The 18,375-nt window shown below is 43.2% G+C and overlaps 1 protein-coding gene across 2 annotated transcripts in view; it reads left to right on the top strand.

The window, feature by feature from the left end:
* LOC122096126 (programmed cell death 6 interacting protein) overlaps positions 1–5,534 on the top strand; it is a 62,078-nt gene extending 56,544 nt beyond the window's left edge. For both annotated transcript variants that reach the window (XM_042666544.1, XM_042666543.1), the window contains exons 17-18: positions 234–421; positions 2,179–5,534. In XM_042666544.1, coding sequence (XP_042522478.1) covers positions 234–421; positions 2,179–2,350 — 360 coding nt within the window. In that variant the 3' untranslated portion in view covers positions 2,351–5,534. The remainder of the gene's footprint in view (positions 1–233; positions 422–2,178) is intronic.
* The last annotated feature ends 12,841 nt before the right edge of the window (positions 5,535–18,375 follow it).

The raw sequence follows: 18,375 nt of genomic DNA, 5'->3' as shown, positions 1-18,375 counted from the left end.
ATTGGTGGAAGTAGCAAATTATAGATCTTAGGCATCGGGAAGAGGGTGGCTATCACAAATTGAAGAATTATTTTTCTACTCTGACACATTTTTAGAGTAATAAGCCAATATTTAAGAATGGCGATTGGAAGTATATTTGATTGGATGTTAGTTTCTCATATGCCATAATTTGTTTTAATAGTTTGCGAGACACATGAAAGTTTTGTAGTCAGTGCCTATTTTTTTCTTTATAGCCTGCTAAGCCTCAGCCCCCAGCCCGGCCTCCACCTCCTGTGCTTCCAGCAAATCGAGCACCTCCTGCTTCTGCTCCGCCTCCAGTGGGGGTGGGGACTGCTGCACCAGCTCCATCACAGACTTCTGGCTCAGCACCTCCTCCTCAGGCCCAGGGACCACCCTATCCTACCTATCCAGGATATCCCGGGTAAGAGGACCACGTAGCGCATTCCAGGATATCGGCTATGGTGTCTAGATATTGTTTTCTAAAGACAAGATTGTTAACCCTTCTCTAAAAAGGCCTTATGGATGAATAAGCTACAAGGTCAGCTTACCTGGAAATTAAAATAATATTGAAATCACTTGAATAGTTAAATAGCCATCTTCTAGGCTCTTAAAATGTACCCTTTCAGTTTTTTGCATTGGTATTAAACATATTTCTCTCATGTAGAATTCAGTATTTGTTCCTTTGTCCCCTTTTATTGAGGTAATAAGTAGTTAGAGGCAAGATTGGTAAAACCTTGTTTACATACTTGTACTGTGAAATCTTGGAATTTAACAAACCATTGAGTAATTGATCTCATTAGGGAATTACTTAAAGTTTAGTTTTTTTGTGTGCCAATTTCTTTTTTTTTTCTTTTCTTTCTTGTGTGTGTGTGTGTATGTGTGTATGTGTATGTATGTTTGGCACTGATTGAATCCAGGGCCTTTAAAAAAAAAGACAAATCCAGGACCACATTTTTAGATGAATCCTTTACCCTTGACTTACATCCCCAGCCAGGGTAATTTGTTTTTCCCCCCAGGGTAATTTTTTAACTTTTTTTTTTGTTCAGTAATGGGGTTTGAACTCTGGGCCTGTCGTTGTCCCTGAGCTATTCAGCTTGAGGCTAATGCTCTACCACTTGAGCCACAGTGCCGCTTCCTGTTTTCTGGTGGTTAATTGGAGATAAGAGTCTCATGGACTTTACTGCCTGGGCTGGCTTTGAACCTCGATCCTCAGATCTCAGCCTCCTGAGTAGCTAAGATTACAGGTGTGAGTCACCAGCGTCTGGCTATTGTTTACTTTTTATTGTGCCAGACTTGGGCTTGAACTTGGCCTGGGTGCTTTCCCTGAGCTTTTTTGCTCAAGGCTAGTGCTCTACCATTTGAACCACAACTTCACTTCTGACTTTTTGGAAGATAAGTGGAGATAAGTGTCTTACGGACTTTCCTGCCTGGGCTAGCTCTGAAGTGCAGGCCTCAGATCTCAGTCTCCTGAGTAGCTAGGATTACAGGCATGAGCCATGAATGCCTCACACATACTTGGGGTGACATTATTAATGTACTCATTGCCTGACTTATGAAATGGTAGCCCCTTTGTACAGCATCCTAATAACAATAAAATTATTTATTTATATAAAAAACTTTACTTCCTTTGTTAATATATGCTCTAAGAGGCTGGGAATGTGGCCTAGTGGTAGAGTTCTTGCCTAGCGTGCATGAAACCCTGGGTTCGATTTCTCAGTACCACATAAACAGAAAAAGCTGGAAGTGGTGCTGTGGCTCAAATGGTAGAGTGCTAGCCTTGAGCAAGAGAAGCTGGGACAGTGCTCAGGCTCTGAGTTCAAGCCCCAGGACTGACCAAAAAAAAAAAAAAAGCTCTAAATTTTACTTAATATGTACACTTGCAAAGTCATGATTTGTAGGTGTACATCTGTATGCATTATAGTGAATATTGACTCATACAGAGCAGGAACTATTGAGAGTATTAGTTTTGTCATGTTTGATATTCTTTCATTTTAATTAATGAGAGAAAAGGAATGGTTTTTCTCTGAGAAGTACCTAGAAAATAGTTTCCTTTTCTCTGTATTGTTATCTAGATTGTAAATAGAGAAAAATGGCTTTTAAAAGTAATCAGAGTAGTTATTATATATTTCAAGTATTTGATTTACTAACCCAGTGTTTTTGGCTTCTTCTCCCCACCAGGTATTGCCAAATGCCCATGCCCATGGGCTATAATGTCTACACATACGGGTTTAACATGCCATATCCACCAGTGTACCACCAGAGCCCTGGACAGGCTCCATACCCAGGACCCCAGCAGCCTTCATACTCCTTCCCTCAGCCCCCACAGCAGTCCTACTATCCTCAGCAGTAATGTTTCTGCTCAGAAGCTCAACTGGTTCAGTTCAGAGGGAAAGAAATATCAATCCTGCAATAAAGTGTACTAAACTCTACGCTCTGGTTAATATAATGTACTTTACTGTACTGAATACAATGTATTATTTCTGTCTGCGGCTAAAAGCTGTGCCCCAGTTTCACATTTGATTGCACATGTGAGATTTTGCTACTGTTGCAGTATAAATACTAGGTATAATAAGATTTGAAATAAATTACATTATAGTTGATAAAAGTTGAAGATGAGAAATTAAAGCTGCCAGTGAGCCTTCTGAATGAAGCTAGCATACTTTTTACATATGATGCAGTTGGGACATCAGATACTTATGAAGATGGTCTCAGTACTGATATTCAAGGAAACTAAATTTTCTTTTCTCTTTTGGTTTCTTGATTTGATTTAATTTCATTTTGATATTTTGCATAATCAAGACATTGTAAATCTTATAATTTAAAAATAAATTACTTAAGAACAGTTGTCATTGTTATGTTTGTCATTGATTCTCATTACTGTCTAATTTCTTTCTGGTATTAGTCTCTCATTTTGTATGTTCACAAGTTAAACATACTGTGTTTAAATGCACAGGCAGTATAAGTTAACAGGTAGAAGGGCATTTTATAAAAAAACCAAAAGGATAGTATCTTAATTTATTTTTTGTATGTTCATTAATTAATTTTGACAATTGTTTTAAGAAGTTTTATATTGTAGAAGAAACACAGTTGTTACCAAAGATTCTTCGAATGAATATAATTCATCTTTAATGTTTTATTGCTAACTTCCCCAAGAAATTGATACAAATTCTGGTAATCATCCAGAATTTTTCTTCAAAATCTGAATAAAATAAATTGATGTCATTGGCACTGTCTATGTACAGTTGTTGGGAGAAAGTTTCCTGTACTCTTCTTCTATTTTATTGGCTTAATCCAATAACAATGTTGTTGTTGACAAAGGTCTGAGCCCTTCTTTTTTTTTGGCTCCTCAATTTTTGGGCTATTTTGAGCACGCAGAATAATTGTTGAGAACATGTACTAATTGCAGAACAGGCTTTGTACTTGGTCGCTGCTGTGAGGATATTGAGTTACAGGAAAAACAAGACCCACCATGGAATGAGAAGGGAGAAAGGCACAAGCTGTCCAGGGTCACAGTGGGTCTGTTCTGTGTGGGGTTCCCGAGAACAGATTTCCAATGCATCCATTTGTGTTTATTTTCTGAGTTTAATGATGACTTTCTGCATTGTTTCATTTAAATGATACTGTCTCTTAGTCCACTGTTGTTTTCATTGACAATTTAGATTTATATTTTAAATGTTAGAGTAAAGATCTGATTGTAAAAGGGAGTAAATTGGTTGAAAAACATGTATATTTTCAAGAATCTTTGTTGTATGTGGGAAACACAGACATGTTTGATTCAATATTAATGATGAATATTGAAATTGGTTTAAGGTCCAGTGGTTAAACCTTGGCAAATTACGTATTATTGCTAAGTTTTAACACTCTGGATTCATCAAAGTGTGAGATGGGTTTATTTGACTTTTCTGTAAATGGTAGTTGAGGTACCTTGTACTGGCATAAAACACTCAAGAGTTAGGGATATCCCAGATTGCTAGTTTATATTTCCTAATGCAAGAATAAAAAAAATTGGCCTGAATATTCTCTTGGGTAAAGAGGGCACTGAAAGAAAGAAGTGCATCAGAGGGCCAAAAGATCATTGGAAAGCCAGTTAGTCCATTCCCAGGCAAAGCTGGCCTGGTCCCAGACCCCACAGGAGAATGAGTGAGAGAGCCCTGGAGGCATCCTCTCCAGCATGCCTCCCTGTCAGCTGATAGCGAAGCCTTGGTGTGATGTGGCAGCCCAGACCCATCCTCTCGGCAGTTCATACATCCTTACAGTATTTAACTTTCTTTAGGTCACCTGTTTTCTGTTCTATTGACTATCTTATGGGTAATTGGTGCTAGGTTTATCCTCATAGATCTTTCTCATTTTGGAAAGAGACATAGAAAAAACTTCTCTTATTTAGCAAACAAAGAAGCTTCCATTTTTTTTACCTAATGTTTTAGTCCTTTGCTTAGCTTCCTGTATTCTACAGAATACCCATAAAGTTAATGATTAGTGCTGTTCATTTGGAGGTAGGAGCGTTTCACTGTATGGCTCTTGTATGTTGTTCCCATGTTTATAAATAGGCTTTTGTTGTTGCTCTTCATAAGGGAACCATCCTCAGGCCATTTATGTGAGGTTTTAGAATGCTGTTATAAAATGGATTGTACTTTAAAAAAATGGAGCTATGCATAGTGGAATTAGAATTTGGGGAAAACTGCCTAATTTCTAGTATTCCTGGTTGGAGACAAATGTCCTGATTTCTGTCTTGTGCAAAGTTTTGGTCTACAGAAAGCTATTTGCGTGCTGCTCGGACTTTATTCCCAATTGCGAAAAAGAGTCACATTTCACTACAAAGCAATCAGTCTATATATGATCCTGTATCCAGATTCCAGCCTCTTTGAAATTTATATACCCTCCTAAATGTAAGAGTTACAGAAAAAAATGCTTTTCACAGTCTTGTATCCTAAACACTGTACCAATCAGCAGCTTTTCTTGTCAAAAAGATGAAAAAAAGTTTTCCATTAGAGCTTTACAGTTTGCAAAAGTGCTTTGTATACCTTTCTAATTTCCTAAGTAGGATAAAATATAATTTGTTAAGTAGGTTTCAGTTTTCTAATGGTTTCCTTTTCTAATTTTTATTAGTATATCTTGATGAGTCTTGCTATAACCCAGTGACATCTCATTTTTGAAAGGCCTGCAGGTGTTAGTTTGATTCACAGGATAGGCAAGATACAAAGCAGGACAGTCTGCTGTAGTGTTATAATTGCTGGTTTAAATATAGACTTTAGAGGTAAATGGTTGATTATAAGATTTACATGGAAGAGCAAAGAAGGAAAAATTATATTTTTAAAGAAAGAGAATATTCAGGCTTTATTTCTGGTATGAAGTTTATATTTTTTAAAGAATCCTATATTATCACACCAGAGATTTTAGATTCTTTTCTGCTTACAAACATTGCTGGTAGTTGGATTATATTTTTATTGTATTCATTTCTCTTAGGGGAAAAATTGTAAAGAAACAAAAAGATTCCCAATGAATGTATCCTAGAAATAAAAGTTGAAAGATTCTTACTTCTTGGAGTATGAATTCTTTTTTAAAGTGTTTTAACTGTAAGCTTGAGAGTTTCAGTAATTTCTTGACAAAAGGTGGGTTGGGAAAGAATCCATTCTGACTAAATGCATGACTGAGCATTTATTTATGGATGGACCATATTTTCATTAGTTAGGGTCTACCTCAGATTTTGCAATATTTGTTACTATGATTTGGGGTGGGTACTGGGGTTTTATCTCAATGTTGTGCTTACTAGGAAAGTGCCTTAATACTTGGAGCCACATTTCCATCTTGAGATACTTTTTTTGATACTTGAGATATATTTTTTTTTTGCCAGTCCTGGGGCTTGAACTCAGGGCCTGGGTTCTGTCCCTGAGCCTCTCTGTGCTCAAGGCTAGCACTCTACCACTTGAGCCATAGTACCATTTCTGGCCTTTGCTGCTTATGTGGTACTGAGGAATTGAACCCAGGGCTTCATGCATGCTTAGGCAAGCACTCCACCTAAGCCACATTCCTAGCCCCCAAGATACATATTTTCAAGAGCCAATTTTTTTCATGGCTAAATTTCGATGGGCAAGATGTTGAGTATATCCTAGCATAAAACAATAGGGCAGAATTTAATTATTTTGGGCTGGAGATCCCAGATCTGCCCTTCCTGCTCAATGCTGCCTCTCCCTGCAAAGGGTCCTGTACTTTGTCAGTTACATGGTTCTTTCTTTTTTCATGAACTTTCTGCCTGTGCTGGACCTGAGCCTTATTAGCCCAATCTCTGCCTCCAGATTAAATTTACAGGCATAAGCCACCATACCTTGCCCTGTGTGGCCTTTTGGTTGATAGTGCATTTCTTTTCGTCACTAATTTCATTGTGTGAATTTCTTGTACAGTTAGGTTATCCATCTTTTGAAGGGCACACATATACATGTTTGGCAGTTCTGAACTTTGAACTCACCTGCCATGTCCCTCTTTTAGCTTCAGTTATATTTTTCAGGGTCTTTGAGTTTTTGCCTAGGGCCAACCTTAACCATGATCCTTCTTACCTGTGCTTCCTGAGTAGCTAAGATCACAGGTGTGGAAGTTAGCAACAAATAAGCATGAAGTGGCGTATTAGTTGACATGAGTTCTGGTAACTTGTGAGGACTGAAGCATCACCTTGAACTGTGATCTTCTGAATTGATGAATAAGCACTTCAGTGCAGGGTTGTGTGGATACAAGTTTTCATCTTACTTGAGTGAAAATCCAGGAGTGTACAGGAATACATGACAAGACTGTATTTTTCTGTGTAAGAAACTGCCAAACAATCACCAGTGTTGACATCACTTTGATCTCCAACTGAGATGAATAAGATGTCCTGTTTTTGCACATTTTGCCAGCATTTTGGTATCATCAGACCTAAAAAAAAAGTCACTATGTGTATACTGTAGTATTATTGCTGCTTGAACTTGGAATAATTTAAAACCATTAAACAGGTTGAGCGTCTTTCTGTATCCCATCTCACATTTTCTTTGATGAGGATCAGGAATATTATCCATTTTTAAGTTGGGATTATTTTCTTGTATTTTAAAGGTTCTTTTTGTATTTTGGATGAAGTTCCTTAATCAGATGTATTTTGCCAATATTTTTCTCATTGCCTCTTTTTTATTCTCTTTTGTATTTTTTTCAGATGTGCGTATATTTTCCCTCTTTTTTATTTTGTAATCTTTAAATGGTTGTGCAAGGGGGTCACATTGTAATATCCATTTATGTGTACAACGCATCTTTAATCAGAGTCATGCCTTCTCTCAATCTTACCCCCTCTTCCCCTCTTCCTTCCCCCACCCATTTTCTTACGTTTTCCATTGGCTTGAAGGGGCTGAAGTTGGGTGGATCCCTTCCTTTCATTGGCAGGCTCTGATAAACTAGGTTCCTTTGATGGCAGACACAGCAGAATGTTCTGATGGAACTGCAGATTTTATAACTCAGGATGGTTCACACACAATTTCCAGTCCTTTGTCTTGTGACCATTTGCTTTCCTTCCAAATCCTGGCTCTAGTGGCTTTTGCTCCTAGTAAGCAAAAGCTGTATATTCAAGTGTTTTTCCAGTTTGGGGTATGTGTGTGGGTACTTGTTGCCTGTGACCTCAGTCCTATGATAGGTTTAAAATAAGTTATTTATTCTCCGTGAGACATGGAATGACAACTTCTAAATTCTCCACATCTCACATTGGAGAGCCCAAAAGTACAGATGAACTTTAATACAAATGTACATTTTTAAACAAAAATTAAGCTCAGAAAATGTCTCATCTTTTCCCCTTGTGCTCTTGATTCTGGAGTCTTGTTTTGCACATCAGGTCTTTGTAGGTGTTCTAACATACGTGTTCAATTATGTTAGCTATTTGTGTGTGTACATTGTGTGTGTGAGAGAGAAAGTGTGTGTGTGTGTGTGTGTGTGTGTGTGTGTGTGTGTGCTGGAGCTTGAACTGGGCCTAGTCACTATCTCTTAGCTTTTTCACTCACTTTTTCACTTTTTTACTCTACCACTTGAGCCACAGCTCCACTTCCAGCTTTTTATTGCTTAATTGAAGATAAGAGCCTCTCAGACATTTCTATCTGGGCTGGCTTTGAACCTCTGTCCTCAGACCTCAGCTTCCTGAGATTAGCTAAAATTATAGGCATGAGCCACCAACTCATGGCCCTTCCACCCTTTTGTATTTCCTTCACAAAATTATATATTGAAAGACTCCCTCTTATTCAAGGTACTAAGAAGATAACAATGATCTGAAATTTTATTTTGGGAGACGGTGAGATTGAGCTATAGGGTTGGAGGTTAATATTATGTGGTCTTTTTTTTTTTTTTTGGTCTGCTTTCCTCTCTTGCCAGATAAATACACTAGAGTGTGTTTCTGGGGTTATTTTACCGGGAGGGACATGGGTTGGGAGCAGGAGCTGGAGTCAATGTCCAGGAGGTAAAATCTCAGAGGTGGTAAAATCTTAGAGATGGCTGTTGGGTACAGCTATGACAGAGCTGTCATGCTTCAAATGAGGTAAGGCCCAAGGTGGCATCTGGCATTCATGTGGAGAGCCAGAGATTACTGAGACAATCTTCCTCATCCAGCAGGATGGCTTTTGACTGAAGCCAATGACTTCAATGAATGATGATGTTTCTTGTATCCTTGGCTTGGTGGGCTTCAGCTGATTGTCACCTACAATGTTTCTGCCACTTCTGGGATGGAAGACATATTTGCCTTGTGAATATGTACTCAGGCTGCTGTTGGCTTCCCTCATTTTGCATTTCAGAGAGTTCTGAATGGTTTTACCCACTAGTCAAGCTATGTAAGGGGTCTTATTTATTGCTTGATACTTGGGAGATTCCTGGTTGTCATTTCCATCACCAAGTGTGCTATCATTTGGAGAGAGATGCCTGAATTAGGATGTTTGAGCACGTCAGTGATGGGAGCTTGGGATGTAGCTCAGTAGTCCAGCAGTGCATGCCTAAGACCCTGTAGAGCACATCTCTAGCACCATAAAAAACAGTATTCCTACAATGCCTGCAACCTTGTCACATAAGGCTTAGCAATGGACTACCCAATCCTGAGGAAGACTGTTAGCTTGTTTTCTATTACTATACCATAGGTGGAGCAATTTATTAAGAACAGAGGTTTATTTAGTTTAGGCTGTGAACTCCAAGACATACTGCATGGAGGAGACAAGGCAGGCATGCTAGCTCAGGTCTCTCTTCCTCATACAGAGCCCACAGCGGGACCCTGCTCATGTGACCTCATTTAATTAGTGTCCCCAGACCCCCATTTCCAAGTGTCATGAACAGGAATTGGGAAACGGAAATTCTAGCACAAGATCTTTCAAGAGGCACATTCAAATCACACAACCCGTTTTGCCATACTGGAAGCAAGTTTTTTTGGGGGGAGGACCTGAAGTTCCTCCCTTGACCCTGGAGAAGTGCATGTGGGTCTGTTGGTGGCCCTTTCCTAGTTGGTGGCTGAGAAAACTGTGGCACTGAATGACATCCCAAGGGTGTGGCCCTGGGAGTTCCGGAGAAGGCTTGTAGCAGGCTGTGAGAGGAATCTGCACCCACTCTTCCTGAGTCCAGATTTGGACTTCTAGAGCAAGTGTAGACAACCTGAGTGGCTGGCTCCACCCGCTTCCATCCTCTCCTACCCGCTGCATCACAAAGACTAGACAGTAGGGGCACGATGGAGGAGAAGGGTTGATCTTGGCAGATCCTGGTCTTGCTTGCTCAGGCCAAGGAAGATGGACATGTCTCAGCGTAAATCTCCTGAATCCCCGTGTGTGACATCTTCAGCTGTCCTTGGTGGGGTAGCCTGCGTGGGAGGGGCAGCTGGATGAGCCAGGTATGTCCCACTCTGAAGGAGTGGTCCTGAGGAGGCCACTGGGAGTGAGCTGGGGTGAAGGCCAGGACTCACTGCAGGTTTTTAGCTCTGAGAGTTTGCAATTGGTGGTGATGGCTGTGGATTGGGGGTAGGGCAGGGCTAAGAAAGATCCAGGTTGGGCTGCCACAGCTTCTTCTAGAGTGGGCCCCACTCCTGCCCATGCGCACATCTGTGTGACGTAGGTCAGGTGACTCAGGTGCTGCTTGGGCAAAAGTTTCAAAGGACAGCACCCAGACATTGCTGGGGTGAGAGGGGTAACAAGTGTTTAAAAGCTGCTTTTGCTGGAGCACTAACTCTTTAGCGCTCCCCCCCCCCCCCCCCACCATTTTCCTAAGGCAGGAGAAATCTCTACAACCCAGTCTCCATGGCCTGGCTCTGAGCTATTCTCCCCTGCAGCCACCTTATGATCCACAAAGGACTGAACTAATAACACATTTACAGTAAGAAATGGAGGAAACTGCTTTCTCCTCCTCACTTCTCCACGTCAAAGAAAGAGTTTCCAAAGGACAGACTACCCATCACTGCTGCCCAGAACTTCTTCCTCCCTGGAACTCATTTGAGACTGTGGCTGTTTAGGTATGGCTTCTCTGTGCTGGTACTTGGGCTTGAACTCTGGGCCTCACATTTCTGCTTAGGTTTTTCCGCTCAAGGTTGGTGCTCTAACATTTGGGCCACACTTCCACGTCAGGCTTATTTTGCTGATTAAGTAGAGATAGGAGTCTCATGGGCTTTTCTTTCGGGGCTCGCTTCAAACCTCGAACTTCAGATCCCAGCCTCTTGAGTTCCTAGGATTACAGGTGTGAGCCGCCAGCAGCTGACTTGGTTAACACTTTTTATTTCCCCAACAAAACCAGGCAATCTCCCCCTTGCCCTTCTGCCTGCTAGGAAGGAATAAACCCCAGTCAAACAAGACATGTGGTTTCTAGAAAATGGTGCCTGCAAACTGGGAGATAAGCAGACCCAAGTCTCTAACATCCAGAGATCCCCTACCCCCTGGGTTTTCCCTTATAAACTCGTCCTCCCGGCTAGGAAGTAGGGCTGTAGCTTTGGAGATAGCAGTTCATGCAATCCTCATTTTGCCTTACAAAATGAGTTAACCTTTATTTGCTTTTCTCTCAAACCAGGGGATAGAATTTCTGAAGATGTGGGCTGCAGGAGGAGACCTTGGGCTGGCAATGAACTTCCCCCTGCCCCCACCATGCTCAGTAGAGGCCAACATGGCGAGAAGGTGTGGAAAGCTCAGTAGAGACACAGGATACAGACACACTGGGCTGGCTATGTAGTTGCTTGGGAAACAATGGTCTGTGGACAGGGGCCTGGGCATTTTGGTGGGGCCCCTTGTTAAGCTTGGTGGGTCAGTAACACTGGCTGTGGCTATGGGGACCTTCTTGTCTCCTGCTGCCCTGATCACCCTTCCCAGTACACAGCTCTCCGTGCCAGAGGCCTCCCAGGTTGGTTTTCCCTGTGCCTATGGCTCCGAATGGGGTATAGTAAAGTCTGCTGGGGTGAGGGTACTGACATTGAGCTGGGGCACGCTGCTCCCAAGTAAGACAGAAGCTGTGCTCCTGATCTCAGACCACTGTGGTTTAGCTCCATTTAACACATGGAGGTGGCCACAATGCAGATGACCAGGTCCCACACACACACTGGAGAAAACAATAGCTCGTTTCCGGCTGAAATATTAAAAACATTGACTCACGAGAAGAAACTGCACAGTGCATATGTTAAGTTAGAATGGCTGAGGTCTGTCAACTGTAAAGGGTCAGAATTCAGGAGCTTAATGGGAAAAGACTGGAGCTTAATTTGTAATCAAAACTTAGAATTTCCTTCAGTTATAAATGGCAACAAATTCACCTGTGGGTGTAACAGAACCTGTGCCTTCATCTCGTCTAGAAATCCCAGATATTCACATGACGCAGTTGCTACTGAGCCATCAAATGTCACTTTTGCTCCCCACTGATTTGCATTCATCGAGATTGGACCAGCAACTAGGCCCAATTTTTTAATGATGGTGTTAAAGAAACATTGTATTTATGAAACCCCCCACTTGTTTAATGATTGATTTTACACATAATTTGAAAGATAATTGTACTTACTTATAGTTGTATGAATTTTATTATAAGAATATGGAAAGAATCTAGAGGCATTACAGTTTTGCCAATATGATCCTCCCATATGATTCTTTAAAAAATTCGATTGTCAAGGTGATGTACAGAGAGGTTATAGTTATATATTGAACTTGTTACCCCCTTCCTCTTTTCTCCCTCTTTCCCTCCCTCCAATTCCCCCCCCCCCAAGTTGTACAATTCATTTCCAACATATTGTCTTGTGAGTATTGCTGTTGCATTGGTCCCTTTGCCCTTTGTCTCACCATTTTGTTGTTCTCCTTCTTTTCCCTAATTCGGATTAAGGTGTACAATACCCAGGGTACCAAAATCAAATACAGGGACAACAGGGGATAAACCATAGGAAAAAGGAAAAAAAAAAAAAAAAGAAGAAAGAAACCACATAGTACATTAAAAACAACAACAACAAAAAACCTCTTGTGTGCATGTCTTGGAGTTCATTTTGCCTAGCATCATCTTATATGGCCATATATACATAGCTAGCGAGCTATTCTGCTCATCTGCTGGGTTATCTTAGACATATACTAATTATTACAAATGAGGGAAACTATGGGATCTATGTTTTTTTGGGTCTGGCTTACTTCACTTAATGTTTTTTTCAAGTCTTTCCATTTCCTTAGAAATGTGATATATCTATATATATCACATTTTCTTGATTCATTCATCCACGGAGGGACATCTGGGTTGGTTCCATATCTTAGCTGTGATAAACATACTTGTGCTGGTGGCTTTAGTATAACCTTGTTTGTTCATTTGGGTAAATGCCAAGATGTGGGATTGCTGGGTCATAGAGGAGGTCTATGTTTAGTCCTTTGAAAAGCCTCCATACTGCTTTCCTTAATCATATACAGTTTATTAGCTTCTGGACATTGGAAACTTTCTGAAAAAGAGTGATAGTTCCAAATGTAACCACAGGAGGGAACCATTTTACCAGTTATGTTACAAAAGATGACGGGATTTTTGTCTTAGTTCCTCTTAGCCCTTGTTATAAAATTGGTTCAAGTTTTCTTTACCATTAGCAGTGCAATTGTGGGTCCTGTGATGTGGCACTGTAGCTGATCACCTACAAAGATCTGCACTGTGCCATGTGAATCCACGAAGCTGTGATGTGAAAAAGTAATTCAGACACTAGATGAGGGTTAATGCCTACAGTTGCCTCCTCCTCCTCCTCCTCCTGCACCTTCTCCCCTTCCTTCTCATTCTTGTTTCTTCTTTTTCCTCTTCTTTTACTTTTCCTCCTCCTCCTCCTCCTCCTCCTCCTCCTTCTCTTCTTCCATTTTCTCTCTTCCCCTCTTCATCTCCCATCCAAAACCTTGCAGAGCAGAAAAAAATACTTACTTTGTAATTCTGGTAGAACTTGACCCTCTATCAAGACAGAAATGTAGCTGAAGGTTTTCCACTAATACTGTGCTTGTTACAAGACTGTAATGGTGGTGGTGGTGGTGGTGGTGTGTGTGAAAGGGCAGAGGCAGAGTTGGTCGAGGAAGGAGGACAATCAGAACTTTCTCAGGGAGCAAGGCTTCCATGCTAGAATAAAAGCTGGAGGCCCAGGCCAGGCCTCTTGCTTGGTTCTGCAGGGGCTGCCCCCAGGGCTCATTTTCATGGGAACACGTTTTACTGGTTCTGTTGTCCTTTGGCCTCAGCAGCACTTAGGTCACTGTATATAGTTCAGGACACAGAATGGAAGTCTTTGAGTGTCTCATTGCAAAGGGCAACAGTCACTTTTACAAGTCAGCATCGTTTGTTTCAGAGATCAGCTCTGCAAGCCCCAGCAACCCTGGCTTTCCCTGAAGTAGGTCAGGCAGGAGGAAATGCGGCAGGTGTCTGTGGGCATGTGGAGCCGGTGCTCAGACCCCTGAAGCCATTGTCGACGAACATCCTTTATGCTGCCTACTGCTCTGAGCTTTCAGGATTGTCGGCTGTCCACCCTCTGCTCAGTTTTCATGATAAACGAAGTCGTTTCATTCATTCGTGTATTCATTCACTTAAGCTGCTGTTTCTAGAATCATTCTAGATGCTACAGCCTTGGGATAGAACCAGCTGCCCGTCCCCAGGGTCTGCACTGCTCCTGAGCATGCTTGGTACCTGCTAGGTGGATACGGGTCCTTTAGGTATGTCTACCAGGCAAGTTACTCATTGTCTTTGAGCCTCTCATCTTGCTATGTCAAAGAGGAATGGCGTTATTTCTAATTGTATTCCTTCATGAGACTGTGGCAGTTCAGGTCTGCTGTGGGCACTGTTATGAGGAAGGAATGCAGCTTTGTCTTTGAACATGTGGTCAACATGCGTTTGGATCAGGCAACTATTTGTAGCCAAGACTGTGAGCTGCTGCTGCTGGACCCTGCTTTGCTTTAGAGCACCAGTACCCTAAACCAACGATAACACACGTACCCTGCCCGAAGGAGCCCAGCACTGAGTTTGTGAGCAGGCTGTGAGCTGGATGGCCTGGTGCCAAGTCCTAGGTGGGGACTTCAAGCCAACTACTCAGGTTCTCCAGACTCTGGTTTCCAAATAAAGATGGCACTTTCCTTGTCTCTGTCTGTCTCTGTCTCTGTCTGTCTGTCTCTCCCTCTCTCTCTCTGTCTCTCTCTCTCTCTGTCTCTCTCTCTCCCAGTACTGAGGCTTGAACTCAAAGTCTGGGTGCTATTCCTTAGTTTTCTTACTCAAGGCTGGCACTTTACCATTTGAACCACAGTTCCATTTCTGGTCTTTTGGGTGCTTCATTTGAGTGAACAGTCTCTTGGACTTTCCTGCTTGGACTTGTTTTGAACCTTGATCTTGATCTTCAGATCTTAACCTCTTGAGTAGCTAAGATTACAGGTGTGAGCCATTGGCACCTGGCTAATAACACCATCTGCTTAGAGGTGAGTTGATATGTGGAGAGTTTTCTGGTACTCAAGTTGTGATTGTTACTTTATTGTCAGACAACTTATTACTTGTTCTCTAAGGATAGGGAACCTAGTCTGTCTAGACCAGGGTGATGAGGTGGCAGTGGGGTGGGTGGTGATGGTAGAGGTGACAGTTCTTATTGGTGTGATGTGGTTGTTTTGAGTGCTGGAATGGTGTGTGGTAGTGGAGGGGTGTAGTTGTATTAGTTACTTGTGTATTATAACCCAAATATTTAACAGAACATATTGTGTGTGTGTGTGTGTGTGTGTGTGTATACTGGGCTTTTCTTGGCTTCCTTTTTTTTGTTATTCAAAGGGCTTGAACTGTCTCTAAGCTTTTCTACTCATGGCTAGTTCTCTGCCACTTTGAGCACAAAGGCGATTTGTGGTTTTCTGGTGGTTAAATGGAGATAAGAGTCTCATAGAGGCTTTCCTACCCAGGCTGGCTTTGAACCATGATCCTCAGATCTCAGCTTCCTGAGTGGCTAGGATTACAGGTGTGAGCCACCAGGCCCCAGCTGGCACTTTACCTCTTGAGCTGAAGGATTGGAGATTAGAGTCACCTAAATTTCTTTTCCTTTGAACATGATCCTCAGATCTCAGCCTCCTGAGAGACTGGCATTATAGATGGGAGCCTCCCCCCGCCCCCCCAGTATCCAGCTCTGAGAGAACAACTTAAAGGGAGCACTTCCTTATTCCATTCCCAGTTCCAGAGGATTCTGTTTAAGCTGGGTCCTTCCGGAGGTGGTGGCTGTGGTGTGGGTGCAGGGGATGTTCATCTCATGGAGCAGAGGAACAGACCAGTGTGCACAAGACACAGCCTCCAAAGACACCCCTCAGTGAGCTACTTCCTCCAGTGAGGCTGCTCTCCCCAGAGTTCCCACAATGTCCCCCAACAGTCCCACCAGCCAGGCACTACACATTCAGCCCATGAGCCTCCTTTCAGGAGACACTTCCTATTCAAATCTAACAGCTGATAGGGGCCGCTGTTGGTGGCGATGGGATAATATGATGGGCAGGTAACTTGATATGGCTGATGGGGTAACCGTGGGATGTGGCTGGTGGGGTGCAGGAGGAGAATGATGGTGGAGGGTGCTGTGTGTGTGAGGAGTGGAACTGGGAATGGAGGAGAGCTAGAAGGCTGGCCCTTATCTCTACTCATTGGAGGGCATCTTTGCTGTGACTCCCCATCAGAGGTTAACTTTGGGGGTATGTGGTGGATGGCAGCTCTATAGGACTCCTGGTTGTTCTCCCAGATGGCTCTGGGGCCTCTTGGGCCAGGGTCATCGTCTGGAATGTGCTGGAATTCAAAGCAACAAGATCCATGTGTGTTTGCTGTCTGAGAGTTTTTGTTCGCTGATGGGCGTACCCAGGCTTTATTTGATAGTCATACTCTATTCCCCCCCTACTCTCTCTGTCTGAGAAACCACAGACATTTAAAAGATATTGTACAAATATTTCTTATAACATCCCTTTGATGTTAGGGTCAGGTAAAAGAGCCTCTCGCTTTACAGGTGACAAAATTGAGGTGATTCTCCAGGCCACCACGTTTCCTTAAACCATTGGGAGGTGACATCTGGTTTACAATCTTTCCTGTGGCTGGCAGAATTAATTTTTGTTGAGGGCAGGGGGGAAAAAAAAGGCCTCTTTGTTGTATTTCAACCTCCTGTCCACCGTGCAAAGGGAGATGTCAAGCAAAGCTATTTCTTCTCTCTTTTCAGAGAGCCAGCTCTGGCACCCTCTTTTAGTTCATTTGTCTGTGACCCCATTTCCTTGCTGCCCGTGAGTACTGGGGTAGGCTGGGGTGGGGTAGGGGGAGGACGGAGTATAAAATAGCTGGGATCCAGCACAGTGTCTCAAGATTCCCTGTGAAGCTTTATCATGGGCTGAGGGCTGTTTACCCTGTCCTGGGAACCCATCTTGGAGGGGAAAAACACCCTCAAAACTTTGGTCATTGTTGATCCCTCAAAGAAAAATTTGCTCCACATTCGAGAAAGCTGAGAGAAAAAAAAATCCCATTTTCCTTAGTGAGAGGCATTGCTTTGAAGAGAGCCCATTGCTTTGGCTCCCATGGGGGAGATGGGGTATTGTTGGTAACTGAGCCAGGACAAAGGCAGCAAGACTTGTGAGGCAATGTGTTTAAGCTGAGAATGAAGAAAAGGATCTGAGCTCCCAAAGGCTGCTTTCCTAAAACAATGCTAATTGTGCATGTTCAACCAAAGCCATTGGCTCCCAACAGCCTCACCGAGTCCTACTTACAGATGGTTTATGGGGGTGATTGAAACCTTAGGACACTTCCTTTCCTTTCCTGTCCCCTGGTGAAGGATCTTGGTTGTAATCAACTCATTAACTTGTGTTCTCAAGATTTGCCTGGGGTTGCAATCCTCTGCTCTCAATAACGAGGCCGGAGCGCTGCCAGGGGATGGAGGGGTCACAGAGGTGGCCTCTGTGGCTGATCAATGGCTACGGCAACTTTGCACATTTAAGAACAGCACAGAAGGCAAAACGCGAGGCGCCCCGCAAGTGCTGATGAAGAACAACTTTCTAATATTCGCATTCGGGCTTCCATGGGAGATGCAGCTGTGCGGAGGGCAGGCGGGGGTGAGTTGCTCACATCCGCTCCGCTCTGCCCACCCTGCTCCGGCTGTGCAGCCTGGCATCCTCCTCCCTCCCTTCCTCCCTCCCTTCCTCCCTCCCTTCCTCCCTCCCTTCCTCCCTCTCTTCCTTCCTTCCTTCCTTCCTTCCTTCCTTCCTTCCTTCCTTCCTTCCTTCCTTCCTTCCTTCCTTCCTTTCTCTCTTTCTCTCCTTGCCTTCTGTATCTCCATTTCCCTACCACCTCTCCCCTCCCCCTCCCCCTCCCTCCCTCCCTTCCTCCCTCCCTTCTTCCCTCCCTTCCTTCCTTCCTTCCTTCCTTCCTTCCTTCCTTCCTTCCTTCCTTCCTTCCTTCCTTCCTCCCTTCCTTCCTTCCTTCCTTTCTCTCTTTCTCTCCTTGCCTTCTGTATCTCCATTTCCCTACTACCTCTCCCCTCCCCTCTTCCTTCCTTCCTTCCTTCCTTCCTCCCTCCCTCCCTCCTTCCTTCCTTCCCTCCCTCCCTCCCTCCCTCCCTCTCTCCTTCCTTCCTTCCTTCCTTCCTTCCTTCCTTCCTCTCTTTCTCTCCTTGCCTTCTGTATCTCCATTTCCCTCTACCTCTCCCCTCCCCCTCCCCTCCTCCCTCCCTCCCTCCCTCCCTCCCTCCCTTCCTTCCTTCCTTCCTTCCTTCCTTCCTTCCTTCCTTCCTTCCTTCCTTCCTTCCTTCCTTCCTTCCTTCCCTCCCTCCCTCTCTCTTCCCTCCTTCATTTCCTCCCTCCCTCCCTCCCTTCTTTCCTTCCTTCCTTCTTCTCTTTCTTCCTTTTTTTTTTTGCCACTCCTGGGACTTGAACTCAGGGCCTGCATGCTGTCCCTTAGTTTTTTTTTCATTTAAGG

This window comes from Dipodomys spectabilis, unplaced genomic scaffold (genome assembly GCF_019054845.1).
Source record: "Dipodomys spectabilis isolate Male_0828 unplaced genomic scaffold, ASM1905484v1 ptg000365l, whole genome shotgun sequence".
NCBI lineage: Eukaryota > Metazoa > Chordata > Mammalia > Rodentia > Heteromyidae > Dipodomys > Dipodomys spectabilis.
The sequence above is the reverse complement of the archived record's forward strand: the minus strand, read 5'-3'. Positions and strand labels throughout refer to the sequence as shown.